The sequence below is a fragment of the Ruditapes philippinarum genome, unplaced genomic scaffold, assembly GCF_026571515.1.
Source record: "Ruditapes philippinarum isolate M1 unplaced genomic scaffold, ASM2657151v2 ctg2071_1_1_1_1, whole genome shotgun sequence".
Taxonomy (NCBI): Eukaryota; Metazoa; Mollusca; class Bivalvia; order Venerida; family Veneridae; genus Ruditapes; species Ruditapes philippinarum.
Genome location: NW_026863960.1, coordinates 134938 through 153226, shown reverse-complemented (window position 1 = coordinate 153226; position 18289 = coordinate 134938). Strand labels below are relative to the sequence as shown.

The 18289-nt window shown below is 32.7% G+C and overlaps 1 protein-coding gene across 1 annotated transcript; it reads left to right on the top strand.

Moving 5' to 3' along the window:
- Positions 1–834: 834 nt before the first annotated feature.
- On the top strand, positions 835–10945 carry LOC132723958 (uncharacterized; the record flags this gene model as incomplete). The annotated part of the gene is given in 4 exon segments (XM_060708763.1): positions 835–975; positions 2017–4097; positions 8759–8939; positions 9535–10945. Coding segments are annotated over 4 exon segments (3298 nt in total), but the record flags the coding sequence as incomplete, so codon positions are not given.
- Between the last annotated feature and the right edge of the window lie 7344 nt (positions 10946–18289).

Genomic DNA, 18289 nt, shown 5'->3' with positions numbered 1-18289 from the left:
GGGAACCATGAGACAGTGTTGTTTAATGTGGAAGACCGGACGTGGAGTGTTTGCAAAATCAAAATAAAATACTCTGGAGTTGAGCACAAATCTTTTGAGAAAACTGACACTGAAACTTATAAACTGTCATTTTCACAGTTGTTGACCTAATTGTAGATCACTTGTTACTATTTTTTTCACAAGAAAAATCTTTAGTGGTGTATTGTAAGACTTAAATTGTTAAACTGCCATATTTACAGTAGTGGACTTTAGTGTTAGAATAGCTAGTAGATATCAATTTGCTGTTATGGTTTAATTAAAAATACCTTTAATCCTCAAGTAATCAGAAAAGTAAAGTGTTAAAAGATCAAAATCGGAAACCAAGTTACAACAACAAGTAAAAAGAGTTTATTTTTTTGTTATTGTAATAGTTTTATATTATATTTGTAATTATGCTGTAAACAAATGGCCAATTTTTTATATTCTAAGTCTAAAAGTCAGTATCGTGATACGTATGGCATCGCAATATGCATCGCATTTCTTCAAAGTATGCAAAACATAGCGTGAATCACATCGTTTTGAAAAACAAATATCGTGATATGTATCGTGACAGAAAAAAAATGGCAATGCACAGCCCTATGTCACACAGTAAATCTTACAGGAAAAATATAAAACTTTCTACAATGATAAAATTCCCCCTCCTATTGCATTTTTCCCCCTCCAAAGGGCACCAACCCCCTTCCCCCAAAAGTGAAAAAAACACACTGATTTACAAATAAGGTTAAATTTTTTCTTATAAGTTCCAGTCAATCAGAAGTTTTTTGTCGCTCCTCATCTCTGATTTCTGTATTTCAGGCTGCTTGGACAGACTGGTCCTCATGTTCAGAAGCTTGTTGAGAAAAATGTCATCAGTGTCACATCAAAGCTCATTGACAATGATGTAGACGCACTGAAGTCGTCTGCACTAAGATGTATACACAGTCTATCTGTCCATGGGTAGTAGAATTATTCTTTTTTTTTCTTACATTTCAAAAATGGAAGAAGTTGTTTTTGGATGGAATTTGGGTGAAAAATATTCTTTTATAAGACTGAAGGCTGTATGATTTTAATGAAGAAAAATAATTAAAGTGGAACACTAAGAGTTCCTTGTATTTTTTTTTTAATTTGTAAATATGTACAGTGTAACTTCCGAAAACCGAACACCCATGGGACTTGTCAAAAAGTTCGGATTTCAGAGGTTTCTGGAATTCAGAGGTTAATGATAATGTGGACAAAACTAAACCACTTAATATCACTAAATGTCAAGGAAGATGTGGCCATTACTGTAATATCATATATAATAGTCTTTTAATCAAGATAAAGATGTGAATGAAAAGAATACATTTTTATCTTACACCTGAAAATGCTTTCGAATTTCTATCAGTTTGTAGAAATGTTGTTAATTGCATAAACTTACATATCGTCCGATGCTAGTTAATTAATTATTACATCAAATGCAATAAAATCCCTATAGACGTTTGATGCATACATTGTCCCAACTAATTGTGATTTAGTCCGCTAATAAACACTTCAAATTAACTGACCGCGGTAAATTACTTTGATTAACCGCATCACTTCAAACATACCATTTCACAGTTTGTGATTTTAACGCGTGTCAAATTACACGATCACCGCTAATTAGTAAACAATCGATAGGGAGATTAAATCTTCCTGCAGGGTAAACATTCTCGATTTACAATGCATTTCACACCTTTGGATATTTCCGGTTTTCGGAGGTAAAATTGCATTGATTTGACTCTAATTTTACGAAAATATCGTCCGGAATTCAGAATTTAGAAGTTCCGGAATTCAGAAGTATTATATTAATAGAAAATAGAAGGGGAAAAATCGGGACCGAAAATTGTGTTCGGTTTTTAGAAGTTTCCGGATTTCAGAAGTTCCGGAATTCGGAAGTTACACTGTATAAAAAATTTTGGTTACCATAGCAAATTCATCAAAAAGTTCCTGATATTTCAGTTCTGTACTTTTCTGTTGCAGAAGTACTCTCCTATTTGCCAGACAGGTGATAGCTTCAGGTAAAATACCCTACTTACTATCACTAGTGAAAGAGTCCAATATAGAAGCATTCCAGATAGTCACTCGTCTCTGTGAGCATCACAACTTCAGAGCCGAATTCGGGAATTCAGGGGGAATAACCATGTTTTATGAGGAGTTTTCATCACAGGAGCCTTTCTGGGAATATCTCAGAGAAGATCTATTGAGTGTGCTTTGTCTGTGTTGTAAGGAAGCTGTAAATAGAGTTAAACTCCGAGACGAAAACGTTCTGCGGTTTTTCATACAGTCCCTAGAAGATGTTAAGTTCCAAACATTACATGCACGAATTATCAGTGCCCTAGTTTGTTTTTTGTATGATGAGACAAGTTTCGATGTGCTCCTGGAAAACGGTCTAGTCCCTTTATTGATAAACCATTTAAAAACTTATATAATGCAAGAAAATGATGATGGTGATGATGATAATGATAGTCATAAAAAAGAGAAAGAAGCTGTTATTGATAAACCAAAGGACAAAGAAGTAGCCACAGATCCACATGATTCTAAGCAGACCGCTGGAAAAATAGGAGAGATTGAAGACAATGAACCAAAGTTAAACACTGAGCCCAATATTAATAAAGATATTGACCCTGCACAAGAAATAAAACCAGAAATTGAAGTGGGACAAGATGTATGTCAAGACAATCAAGTGGAAGATAAGTTGGAGAATAAAACTGAAGCAGGTTTAGAAGATACTGAACAACAGGAGACTGAGGTAATGAAAGAGTCTGATGATGGTAATGAAAAAGAAACCAATGAATTTAACACCAATCAAGGTGCTGGAAAGATAACAAAAAGACCTGTATACAGTATAGACAGTCCAAGTTATAGGTCCAGTGTGGAATGGGAACCTCAGGATTATCAAGGTGCAAAGTGCATCGAAAGATTCACACCTCCTCATTCATTTGAGTATTCCCTGAAGAGCTCCTATAGTCCACTTAGCAATTGTTCATATTATTCTCCTGGAGAAAGTTCTCCAGAGTACAGCCCACCATCTTCTCCAAATACCAGTCCAAGTCCACAGAGGGCTAGTAGAAAAATATTCCCAGAAACCAGTCCAAGCAGTTGTCATAGTTACACTTCTTTGACTGGTTCACAGTCTCCAGAAAATTATCACCCGAAATACACAGGCATAAATTGCAAGCTGTATAGGACAACTATAAGTCCTGTAACTAGTCCAGAATGTTCAAAAAGGTCAATATCACCTTTTAACACCAATTTATCAAGTCCAGAAAGAGGCTCACAGGAAGAAGATGTAAATGATGCACATGATAATTTATTTTTGAACAGCTCTGAAGGAATCTCTGACGATCCATTCACTTTGGAGGAAAGTCCTTTAGTGCCGGAACAAACACAAGCTAAAGTCAAACATTCAGCAGTTGATTCCAGTCAAGGATTTGATTACAAGTTTGACAAGACCGATATTGAAAACACTAGTAATGATCCAGATGGGTTAAACAGTCAATTTATTGAAAAAGGAAATGAGAATTTCAATAAAAAATTATCAACTTTAAAAGAAACGCTTAATAAGGAGAAAGGGCATTGCAAAAGGAAACGGGTTCCCAGCAGAAATAACGTTACGGAATACAACATTTTGGTTCTGTTATCACGGGTATCGCAAATGACTGATCCCACAATGCAACTGGTTACCATGGAAGTGTTAGACGGTTTGTTTGGCTATATGAGCATTATGGAATTCCCACTCGCTCGATGTCCGCGTCTGCTATCAAGAGTGTTCAGAAATCCTTTATGCTTTAACAAGCTGTTGATGCTGAACATCCCGATGAAGATTTTTGACAAGCTTCTGAAGAACGAAGATTTAAACGCTTTAACAAAAGACTTGCATAGCAAGAAAAACATTGTGAAGAGAAAGTCAAGCTATGGGAAAGCAGAAATTGAGCATGAAGTTTCAGCAGACGAAGATAGGTTTTCAGTTAGTGATGACTCAGTAGAAGAAGAACATCTGGGTAAAAGAAGGAAAATAGCCGAAGGAGTCGATAAGTCACAGCAGTCTTTTTCATTTAAAGGTATAACTTTTTTTATATCGTTTTTCGTGTTTTTAAATTTTAAAGAATCTTCATCATATGAAAGAAAACCTTCAAGTTTCAATGCTTCATTTTGAGGCAGACTAGTAACATCACAATTTTTTAATTCTTTGTCAATATTAGACTCTTCAGTCATATTAACATTTTTATACAAATTAATAAAATTCTTACATCTTGTATATTATTGTCTGAAATGCATAAGTTAGGCAAGGCTAAAGAAATAGGAAATAATGAGATTTAAACTTAAAGCAGAAACACATCCATTCAAAAATAATGTATCGTCGAATTGATATTCGAAAAGTACAGTGACTCTATTATAATAAATCATCTATTTGAAATTTCTTATACATGTGTATATACCAGTAATCAACCATGCATTCCAATATGCTTCAAACTTTCATTGGTTAAAGTAAAGTGGTCCAGAATGGAAGCTCTCTAATACCATGAATTGATATGTTGATAGTTCTGAGTATCATACCAGACCACAATTGAACTATACATGTAGATTGATATTGTTGGAAAGTATGAGATACATGATCCAATATTGCTTTGTTATATATAGAAGATGATAAAATTTTCCTAAGACAAAATATTATTATTCATCATATAAATATATGTTTATTCTAAATCACTTAGAGCTTTATCAGCATATTTATTCAGGCAATGTTTTATAAGAATATCCAAATGATAACATTTCTATTGTATTTATTATCAATATTCAAAATACTTCTTGAAAATGTGCTCATTGTAGAGCTATCCACTTTTAACCTTAACCAACTAATTTTCTTAAATGGAATTGTCAAACTTTAATTCTTATATAACTGTCCATTTAAAGTATGTATTAGAAATTTAAAGAAAGCCCAAAAAAGTTAATCTTAAACTTCAACAATACAATTAAAAAAAAGAAAAATATGCATGCAACTTGAAATAACATGCATGCACTTGAACTAAACTGAATATATGTGAATAATTTGAGCATATACTGTGAAAAAAATTGAAATGATATTTTTATGCCCCCGCCATGTAATGGCCGGGGCATATAGTGTTACCCTGTTCCGTCATTCCGTCCTTCCATCCTTCCGTCATTCTGTCATTCCGTCATCATCAGTTTCCGTTCATTATCTTAAGAACGGTTGCACACATTCAACTCAAATTTGACATATGGATATGTCATGAGAAAATACAGGTCAAGTTCGAATTTGGTCATGGTTCGATGATTTTTGGCAGAGTTATGCCCCTTTTACTTTGAAAATAATATGAAATTTCAGTTTCCGTTCATTATCTCCCCAACGGTACAACACATTCAACTCAAACTTGACATATGGATATGTCATGAGAAAATACAGGTCAAGTTCGAATTTGGTCATGGTTCGATGATTTTTGGCAGAGTTATGTCCCTTTCACTTTGAAAATAATATAGATACATCTTAGGAATAAGCAGTTTAAGTTTGAATTTGGTTGTGGTTCAATGATTTTAGACAAACTTATCTTTCCTGAATGTTGGAAAAATTTTGAACTTTCAGTTTCAGCACTCATACTTTTAGCCATTATTTTGGCTACAAATATGCAATATGCTATTTTTAAAAGGTTAAGACTGAATAATTTCAGTGCCTTGAACATTGTATGAAAATGGTTTGTGTTAACATTGAAAAGTTTTAAGGGCTTTGAACTTAAAATGAAAAAAATAATTAATGCACCATCTGAAATTTTGGCTGCATGCGGGGGCATCCGTGGCATGATGACACATTTCTAGTTTGTAATTATGTACAATTATGTACAATTATTATGTACGAGTATTTATAAAAATACTGCACAATAAGATGTAAGACGTAAGTCTGTATCTCAAAGGTCAAGGTAACACTTTCCACTAAATTTTCTCATAAATACCTTCATTTTCATGACCTGTCAACAGTTCTGTCATTCATTGATAAATTTTAGAAAAGCTTTGCATAAAAGTGTTGCATTTTATGATGATGTGTCTCTCACAAGAATAAGATCTCAAGCCCAAAGGTCAAGGTCAAAAACTTGATTTTGAATAGATGGTCATAATTTATGTGGTGTATAAATTTGTTATTTCATGGATAGTTTTAAAAATAATTATGCATAATTATGCTGCTTATATCAAATGACATGTAGTGAACAAGATCCAGCTCAGCATCCCAAAGGTCAAGGTCAAACTTGAATGATCATTTGTCATGATATGATAGGAAGTAAGTAGTAAGTAAGTAACAACTTTATTTTATGAGGCTAACACATTCAGTTTCCCGATCTTCCATGCGGGCCTCAGTATATACAAAACAACATAAAATACAATCACAATCAACATTTAGACAACATAAATATGTACATTAAACATCATATCAATACAATAAATAAGTAAACATTTTTTTCTTCTAATATAGAGAAGTGACATTTTCATAACTTCAGCATGGAAAGTACAAAAAAGTAAATCAATGTTGAAGAATTAGACATTTATGAGGCTGTTCTAATAACAGTTTTTATTAAACTTTTTATTTTATACATTAAATTATTGTTTTTGGAAACAATATGTACAATCAATTAGTTAGAAAATTGCCATTGGATATAGGAGGCTTGAAATTTCCTCAGGGTATCAGAATTTCGAACATGTATTGGTATGTTGTTTCATACCACAGGACCGGAGTAATTAAACGATTTTCTAAATAATTATAGTGCATTGAGTTGGTTTAAATATGTGGTACTTTAAAACAATTTATGATAGGTAACGTAGAGAACCAGTTTGTAGCTTAAAGGAAAAGTCACACTAATACTTAACAAGGTAAAATTTTATAAAAGCTAATTGATGGTCATATCTGGACATCAATCTTTTGTGGATGGATTTTTGGATTATTAATAACTAGGTATTTTGTGGGACATTAAAGAGACATGCCACAAGCAAACACCAGTTATATTGTAAGAAAGGGGATGGTAATACATGTACTTGATTGTCAAAAATGAACATTGATGTGCTGTCATTTAGTCATAAACGCTTCTTGAAATAATTGGCCATACTGAGAATATAAGAAAGTATTAAATTTTGTTTATGTTTATTCTTGCAACACTCTTTTTAAATTAAACATGCATTTGTTGGATGTCAAAGATAATGTTCCTTACTGGGCCTAGCTTAGGGTTCATTTGTCTGTTTCCAACAACAGGTCTTGTTTTTCCATGTTTGTACTCAGAATTGGTATTTCGGTAAACAAGGTCTTATTATAGGTATTTTTCGTGAATTAGGTGAATGTTCTATAGAACTAGGTCAAAGTTTAAAGTGTTTTTAATAACTAGGTGCTAGTGGTGGTCTACATAATTGACATGAGACAGGTTTTCAGTATATCTTTGTTAATCTGATATGATATATTCAAACATGTGACATTGATACTGCATGTAAAGGTAACGTTATCTCTTAGATCTGGCATTAATAACAATGATATAGGTGTTTATATAGAATGTTTTTTCCGTAATGATGTACGTAATTACACACCATTTCTGGATGTTATAGCTTTTGTTAACCTTGTTTTTCCTGTTTCATGCTACATACCATTTCTGGATGTTAACCTCATACAAAATGAGCCGCATCATGACAAAACCAACGTAATGCGTTTGCGACCAGCATGGATCCAGACCAGCCTGCGCATCCGCGCAGTCTGATCAGGATCCATGCTGTTCGCATTCAGTTTCTCTCCTTGTTAAAAGGTTTAAAAGCGAACAGCATGGATCCTGATAAGACTGCGCAGATGCGCAGGCTGGTCTGGATCCATGCTGGCCGCAAACCCATTATGTTGTTTTTGTCGTGACATAGCATTACAGTGGAATAGAAATGAGACTATTTGAAATAGAATATTGTATAATCAATGTAACAGACCTGTCTAGATTGTGTAATTCAGTATATAGTCACCTTAGTGCAGTAACAGGTTAACTAGTTATATAAATTAATAGGAGTTAACCCATTCATGCACTTAGGTGACAAATTATGCAGTTCATGTTACTTTCAAGGCTTATTGTCTGCATTTTAAAGGTCGTTCAAACTAGGTGACTGACATTGCACTAACTTAAAGATATATTTTGCTCAAATTTGATGTTTTAAAAAAACTGATAATAATTATTCTAAAACAGTCTTTTTAAAATGTAAAATAAATACACAGAGAAAATATGTTAGGTTTTAAACCCTACATACTACAGGTAATCACAATATGATTACATAGTGTTCCAAAAAAAAACTGTCAGTTTTTACTGTCAGTTTTCATAAGATTGGACCAAATTAATTTGACAAGAAATAGGGAATGCAGCTTTCCAAACATAGTTTATACATTGAATTTCACATATAATCAAATTATTATTAAACATATTCAGGAAGAGTTTACTAGATTTCAATTAATTTCTACAACTCAAAGATATGGGTTCAAATCCCGACAGGGACTTTGGATTTTTTCATGTGAGGAAGTTATCCAGCTAGCTTGTGGAACATTGGTTGTTCTAGACTACTCAGGTGCCCGTTCATGTCTGAAATAATGCACGGAAGGGCACCGGAGGTCTTCCTCCACCTGTAAAATTGGAATGTAGCCATATGACCTATACTGTATCGGTGTGACGTAAAACCCAATCAAACATAACTTTAATAATTTCAGGACAATATCACAAACAAGAGGAAGGTATATGTAATGTCGGGAAAAGTGCGATGGCATTCCTCGAAGACCTCAGTGGCATTGTAGACGTGAACTATGGCTTGGGTGCTATAGATAGACTATTACATATAGTAGCAAGGGACCAACATGTTCAACTCTGTATTAATATTCTTGCTATCACATGGTAAGTATAATGTTTTACACACTTAATTAGAGACGGCATTGCATTTGAGCCGCGTCACGACAAAACCAACATAGTGCGTTTGCGACCAGCTTAGAATCAAATCAGCCTGCCCATCTGTGCAGTCTGATCAGGATCCGTCCTGTTGGCTATCAGTTTCTCTACATGTAATAGGGTTGGTAAGCGTACAGCATGGATCCTGATCAGACTGCGTGGATGCTGGTTGGAAACGTACTATGTTGATTTTGTCATGACACGGCTCATGGAAATGGAACATAAGTGGATCTCAAAAAAGTATAACCAATGGAAATGGAACATAAGTGGATCTCGGTTAAAAAAACAAAAAACACATATTTCCTTCATTTCAAAATGATGTTAATTTATTTATTTTTGATAATCACACAAGCATATAGACATTCTTAATAATAGACATTATATTAGTTGATACATCTTTTCATTGCTCATCTAAATATGTTTATTTAACTCCATGTCAGAATAAGTGATGGTATACCCACCTATGGATTATATGATCTTGAAAATCTAGCAAAAAACTACAACTAGAAAGTTAATGAAACATTATGATGTTTTCTGTTAACAGGACCCAAGCATCAAGACAGTACTTCTTCACTCAGAGAGAGATACTTGATCAAGTTCTTAGTGTTCTTCAACCTTCTAGTGACTTTGATGATCATCAGTTCTTACAAGCAGTAAATGCTTTACGACTTCTAGTCAGTGCTATAAATACAAAGAAAAAATATCAGGTAGTGAAAAATAGGTATTCGTTAACAGAAGCTGTTGAACGATCAGAACTCGTTTGCAGAGCTGGTTCCTATGCCGTTCCTTCCAGCAATAGTGAAAATAAGTGGCGTGAACAGAGGTCAAAGTTACCGTTACATTTACAAGGTCATCGTGATGAAAGTTCAAGGTCATGTTGTGTTTCTGATGGTTCTATTACCATGGATACAGTCTTCGTTGTCAAGAACGAGAAAATCTCGGCAAACAGAGCAATCTTGGTGGAAAAATCGGAGATATTTGCCGCCATGTTGGACGGCCACTACTCCGAAGCTCAGCAGTCGGAGATCAAAATTCCGGAAACGTCGAAATTTGCATTTAAATTATTGATACATTACCTACATGGTTGTGAAAAAGGAAAATGTACGACCATTGACCTACTTTTTTCAAAACAAGTTGATAAAAAGTCTGCGAAGCAGTGTATCGGTGTATTAGAAGAAGCGAACAAATATATGCTGACCAAACTATGGGATTTGGCATATGAATGTCTATGTTTACGATACTTAATTCCCGAGTCAGCATTTTTGGTGATGAAGTACGCAGTATTACATAGGAAAGATCAGTTATTGAAGGCTTCGGTGTCCTGTGTTTTCTCTGACAGTAAAAGTACGGAAGAAATAATAGAACATTTAAGTGAAATATTAAGTTCATGCTATGCTGATATATTTGTGGCAACTCTTAGAGATGTATTGATAGAATAGTTTAGAAACTTGTATAAAAAAGCGCATACACACAAACAAAACCCCCCAAACTTTCCTCAACTTATTTCCATTACTATATACATGAGTATGTTAAAAACCTCAGTTAAACCTTATTGCAAAACTTTTTTGTCAGCAATAAACTGCCATATTAATAATTTTATTTCCAGTTCATATTTGTACCTTTTGCTCTACCCAAAATTATATACACAATTATTTCATAACATTTTTGGTAGTTTTTCAAAAAGAGATGCTCAAGTACTCTGAAATGTGTTGTTTTTTTCCAGTTAAACAAATTATTTAAGTTACACATTGGTAAATATATTGATAATACAGGTAACTCTTTTGTGAGCAGTACTGCATCATGACACTAACAGTCGAAGCTCATTTATGCCCTTAAATAAAATGTGAAAAAAAAAACAAACACATTTGCCAAGTTCTAGAAAAGATCTTCAGTTTTAATAAGAAAGATTCATGTGCATATTGTGATGCAGTTGTGAATATGAGCCAGTAATTGTATCCACAGCTACAAAATGCATTTACTCGTTTTTGTTTTTTTTTACATTTTCACATATGAAAATATCTCAAAACCTTTAATATCACATAGCTTTTGAAATATAACCACAAGAGTTATTGAGTACACTACCTGTTTTTATATGCATAACCTTGACATACTTTTCAAGTCATAGAAGTTTTTTGTTATTTGTTTTTTATTTATTTATGTTTATACACATGTATTTATTGAAATTGTTCAGTACTGTTTATCTGGATAGTAATAAATTTGTAATAGAAATTATGAATTGATTCACAGCTTAACTTAAATCTTATGCATTTTTATGGTAGAAAATTTAAATCACTTGTATTTCACATATATATATATATATATATATATCTAAATATTAAATACAAAAACAAGATTGCATTTGATAAAAATGCTATGCCACCGCATGGTTCAAATTTCATAGCTGTACATCAAAGGACAAGAAAGTAGGTCACATCATCAAAATCTAGGTCACCTGATATCAAAGTTCAATTTTACAACTAAAACTGTGCACATGGTCAAAATGTCATTGCTGTACATCAAAGGACAAGAAAGTAGGTCACTGTCCCCTTGGGCAAGGCATAATTTTGACCCAAGGGTTTAATTCAAAACAATTTTGATACAGGTCCACCAAACAACATTTCAAGTCAAATATCTAAGCTATAGCTTTCTCCCATTCAGAAAACATTTGTTTTATTTTCTGTTTTTACTATGTGTACATAATGAGAATCACTGCCCCTGGGCAGGGCCAATTTTGACACCAGGGGAAAAATTTGAACAACTTTGGTAGAGGACCTATAAATGATATTATATATCAAACATCAAAGCTCTATGCCTTGTACCTTCAGACAAAAATATTTTTTATTTTTTCACTATATGTACATAATGAAAATCAATGACCCCCGGGGCGGAACCAATTTTGACCCCAGGACTATAATTTAAACAATTTGCAAGAGGTTCACTACACAATGTTTCATGCAAAATATCTTAACTCTAGCCTTGTAAATTTAGAGAAGATGATTTTTAAGTTTGTACTATATACATATAAGGAAAACCTATGGCCACCAGGGGGCGGGGCTAATTTTGACACAAGAGGCAAAATTTGAATAAATTTTGTAGAGTACCTTCAGATGATATAATTTAACAAATATTAAAGCTCTAAGCCTTGTACCTTCAGACAATAAGATTTATTTATTTTTTACTATATGTATATATTGAAATCAATGACCCCAAGGGCGGGGGCAATTTTGACCCCAGGGCTATAATTTGAACAATCTTGCTAGAGGTTTACTACACAATGTTTCATGCAAAATATCTAACCTCTAGCATTTGTCAATTGCTAGATGAATTTTTTTTGAAGTTTTTACTATTACTATAAGTTTTTACTATATACATATAAGGAAAACCAATGACCCCCGGGGCGGGGCTGATTTTGACCCCAGGGCTATAATTTGAACAATCTGGGTAGAGGTCTACCAGACAATGCCTTACGCAAAATATATAAGCTCTAGGCCTTTTTGGGTCTTTACAAGAAGGTGATTTAAGTTTTTACTATATGTACATATAGTGAAATTCAATGACCCGGGGCGGGGCGATTTTGACCCAAGGGCTATAATTTGAACAATCTTGGTAAGGGTCTACCAGAAGATGCCTTATGCAAAATATCTAAGCTCTAGGCCTTTTGGGTTTTTACAAGAAGGTATTTTAAGTTTTTACTATATGTACATAGTGAAAATCAATGACCCTCGGGGCGGGGCCAATTTTGACCCCAGGGCTATAATTTGAACAATCTTGTTAGAGGTCTACCAGACAATGCCTTATGCAAAATATCTAAGCTCTAGGCCTTTTGGGTCTTTACAAGAAGATTTTTTAAATTTATTCTTATAATTCCTTTTGGTTGCCATGGCAACCAGATTTCTGCATGGAATGAAATTCTTTGAACAACTTTGGAAGCCCTTCACCCAAGGAACAATCCTGCCAAGTTTGGTTGAAATTGGACTAGTGGTTTTTCACAAGAAGATTTTTTAAGTTCACTATATAATCTATATAACACACACACAAACACACACACACACAGGTGAATCGCTATATGCCACCGCATCGCAGATGCTGCGGTGGCATAATAAATTGTATACAATATTTGATGCCAATTTATTGGAAAAAAACTCAATATTCAAATTTTTGAGTAAGTGAATATGGATTAAAAAACCAGTTATATTTTACATTTACAACTGTATGAAGTAGATTCTGCCAAATTTATTAGAAATAAAACAATATTCAGATCTACAGTAACAAGAACAGATTTATTACAGGTTTGCCAGTTTAGTGTTAAGTATCAAATAAAAAACGGGTATTGAAATAAAGTGTTCAAAATATCCCATTTTAAAATAGATTGTTTTGATGGTCCAATTGGACCAAATTTATTGAATTTATTATATAAACCTTTTCACAAGATGTTATGAAAATGAAGAGATTTTTGTTGTTGTCTTTCAATCTGATTAATATTAAAGTATTATGCAAAAATATATGCTCTCTTTGTTTTTACTGTCTCTACAATTATAAATATGAAGTTTTCATTAAATAACTTGCAAGAGAATGACAGCCATACTAATACTTTTTCATTAACCTATGTTGATTATCATTGAGATCATTTGCTTGTAGCTTTTATGTGCAATCTCAATCTTTAAAATGACAGGTGTGCACATGAAACATATGAGCCGTGTCACGACAAAACCAACATAATGCGTTTGCGACCAGCATGCATCCGCGCAATCTGATCAGGATCCATGCTGTTTGCTATCAGTTTCTCTACTTGTAATAAAGTTGGTAAGCGAACAGCATGGATCCTGATCATACTGCGCAGATGCGCAGACTGGTCTGGATCCATGCTGGTCGCAAACGCACTATGTTGGTTTTGTCATGACGCGGCTCATATAACATGTCTTTAGGATCATAATTAGTGGTCACTATCCAAGAAAGCTTTGTAATGAATTGATGACTGAATTATGGCCCTTTTGTGAACTCGGAAATTTCAGGGTTAAACTGTCCATGCAACATTAATCTTTAAAACTTCAATGATATTCAGAAAAACATCTTTTAGAATTATAATTAAATTAATTAAAGGTCATCTCAAAGACCCATTATAACAATGGTATTGATTCTGAATGAAACTCTCACGTGTGGCTTTATGTAAACTTACAAAATCCAAGCCTTTTAACACTGTATTATGTATCTCAGATTAAACCTTCCCTTTTGATGATGTCTGCATTACATAGGCTCTTATTATACTGTACAGCATTTTGCATTTTTAAACATTTTTTGGGGCTTTGAGATCTGCTTGGTTAACCAACTAGAACCATTTGAATTAATTTGGATGGGACCACACATGGATTATACCTGGGATGAACAAGAGCCACCGCCGGGCGGGGGCAAAGCTCGACTTTTGACTTTTTCTAAACGCAAACATAGAAAGGTTTGAACATATATTGATGTTTCCTTTTTATAAATTTAGTTGGTCTGTCTTGTCACATTAGTTTTGTTTATATATTTTGTATATATATGAATAGAAACATTAAGCATATTTCTAAAAATAGCAACAGTACGCAATTTCTAAAAATAGCAACAATGACGCAATTTCTAAAAATAGCAACAATGACGCAATTTCTAAAAATAGAAAAAATGACGCAATTTCTAAAAATAGAAAAAAATGACGCAATTTCTAAAAATAGAAACAATGACGCAATTTCTAAAAATAGAAAAAAAAATGACGCAATTTCTAAAAATAGAAACAATGACGCAATTTCTAAAAATAGAAAAAAAAATGACGCAATTTCTAAAAATAGAAACAATGACGCAATTTCTAAAAATAGAAAAAAATGACGCAATTACTAAAAATAGCAACAATGACGCAATTTCTAAAAATAGAAAAAAATGACGCAATTTCTAAAAATAGAACAAAAATGACGCAATTTCTAAAAATAGAAACAATGACGCAATTTCTAAAAATAGAAAAACATGACGCAATTTCTAAAAATAGAAAAAATGACGCAGTTTCTAAAAATAGAAAAACATGACGCAATTTCTAAAAATAGAAAAAAATGAAGCAATTTCTCAAAATAGAAAAAAATGACGCAATTTCTAAAAATAGAAAACATGACGCAATTTCTAAAAATAGAAAAAAATGACGCAATTTCTAAAAATAGAAAAACATGACGCAATTTCTAAAAATAGAAGAAAAAATGACGCAATTTCTAAAAATAGAAAAACATGACGCAATTTCTAAAAATAGAAACAATGACGCAATTTCTAAAAATAGAAACAATGACGCAATTTCTAAAAATAGAACAAAAATGACGAAATTTCTAAAAATAGAAAAAAATGACGCAATTTCTAAAAATAGCCACAATGAAGCAATTTCTAAAAATAGAAAAAAAATGACGCAAATTCTAAAAATAGCAACAATGACGCAATTTCTAAAAATAGAAAAAAATGACGCAATTTCTAAAAATAGAAAAAACATGACGCAATTATATACATGTATATATATATATATATATATATATTTGATATATATATATATATTTGATATATATATATATATATATATCTATATATGTATATATATATATATACATGCATATATATATATATATTTATATATATATATATATATATACCTGCATATATGTATATATATACACACACACATTTATATATATATTTATATATAATACATATACTATACATACACACACACCGATAAATGCACAATCTGAGAAAATTCAGTAATATAACCTTCAAGGTCAAGGTCATTAAAGAGCCCAAGCAAATTTGGGTTTGATAAACAACAAGGTCTGGTCCTTAAGAATGTTCTGTTATAAATATGAAGTTTATCCCTTCAAAAATAGCAAAGTTACAGTCAGTTACTGCCAAAACAATGAAAATTTCAATAATTTGACCTTCAAAGGCAATGTCATTAATGAGTGAAGGTCAAGGTCTTTCGGTATATTTTTAACAGTTATCTTTGAAGATTATTATGTTCAAGTTTGAAGACAATCCATTCAAAAATAACAAAGTTACAGCCAATAATAGCCAAAAAAATGAAAATTTCAATAATTTGACCTTCAAAGTCAAGGTCATTGATGAGTGAATGTCAAGGTCTGACTGGTTATTTTTAAGGGATATCCTTGAAGATAATTATGTTCAAGTTTGAAGACAATCCATTCAAAAATAACAAAGTAACAGCCAATAACAGCATGAACAAGCAAAAATTGGACTTTTAACCTTGAAGGTCAAGGTCATTTATGGATGAAGGTCAAGGTTAGTGTGGTCTACTGAAAGGTCTTGTCCCAAGGGTTGTTGTGGCCAAGTATGAAGACAATACACCAAGAAATAAAAAAGTTATGATCCAGGTACAAGTTTTCGGACGGCAACGGCAACGGCAACGCCGACCTGACTATAACAATACCTCTACTTTTTTTTTCAAAAAAAAAAAAGTCGAGCTAAAAACAGTCACTGGTCTTGGATAGAAACTGTTGATGAAAAATGGCATTATGTTACCCAACAACAGAAGACGGACAGATGGCTATATTAATTGTTGTGCTCGAGTGAGCTAAAAAAATGGGGACTTCAAATGAAGAACAAAGTCTAGTTAGAACTCAACAAGTACATTATTTATTATCTGTAAGATATATATATAAATTCCTAATATCTACAGTGTAAAAACTGCTAAAAACCCTTTAATAATGAAAGCCTAGAGACAGCATCATTTACATATGAGCCGCGTCATGACAAAACCAACAGAATGGGTTTGCGACCAGCATGGATCCAGCATGGATCCATGCTGTTCGCTATCAGTTTCTCGTCTTGTTATATGGTTCGTAAGCGAACAGCATGGATCCTGATCAGACTGCGCGGATGCACAGGCTGGTCTGGATCCATGCTGGTCGCAAACGCATAACGTTGGTTTTGTCATGACGCGGCTCATTTACATATTAGAAATCTAATAAAATAACAAGCTTAACAAGTACTGCAATACATCAATACAGCACATTCTCATCTAGACACCTTAGTGCAATAACTGGTTAACTCCTATTAAATTATATAAGGAGTTAACCTGTTACTGCACTAAGGTGATATATACACACATTGTAATAAAGTATAGGATACATGTAGAATCTACAAGTATATTTACAAAACGAAAAATACAAGTAACAAAAAAGGACATTATGCATAATTCTCCATAACAAAACTATTGTGTATATAAGTAATTTAAAAGCATTTTCTAAAATACAAGTACTGGAGAGCTGGAGATATATATCTCGGATAGACCCGAGGGTTGATTAGAAATATGGTTGTAATTACAATTCATTACATTTTTTCCCAAGTAATTTAATGTTGGGATTCACCGTTATTTTTCAGAAAAAAATTATTGATTTCAAGTTTTTACTTTTATATAAATTCAGAACAAGCTCACATCCTCATCACTTATCGCTATCTCAGTAAAAGCCATGTTCCTCATCTGAATTTTTAAATGCTACATTCTTTATTATATAAAAAAGTAAATTTTTTGCAAGTAACACTCATTCAGTAAACGGACCTTTCAAATTTTTAGCTGTGAAAAATTTAGCACCCCCTTTTTTATTTGTTGCTATGTCATATGCCCACAGTATCAAAAACAAAACTAAGGTTTTTTCCGTGTATACCAGGTCAACCAGTGACTTTGTACATGTATTTCCCCAGTGAAGTAATTGGATAACCACTCGGCCAATATTTGTATAAAACTGTGGTCAACACCAAAACAACAAAAAGACTCTTACAGATCTATTTCCTCCATTATGAGAACATAAGAATGAGATGCTATGGCTACAAAATTTTAAGAGGTTCATACACAGTTTTTCAAATTACCCTGAAAATAATGGGATAAAATATCATAAAGCCTAACTTATAGGCACCTTAAGCCTTGGAAATGAACATTACTTTTGTTACTTTCTGTAGAAAGGGGCAGTCATATGTTTTATAATGTTGTAATAATAAATTTCAAACATCTACAATGCTCATCATTTTAGGGGGAAAAGCAATGAATGTTAAATAATTTGTGATAAAGGTTACAAAATATAAACAAAGTAGTATTTTAATGTCTTCCATACAAAAAAATAAATCACTTATAACCTGTACTAATTGCCAAAATGCAAAATATAGCTTAGCTATATAAGGAATGAGAAACTTTTTTTGAAAACTATTAAAGATCACCATTTTGAAAAAAAAAATTAGACTTTAAAAACACCAATCTAGAGCAAGCCCATGGCAAGAAACATACTATA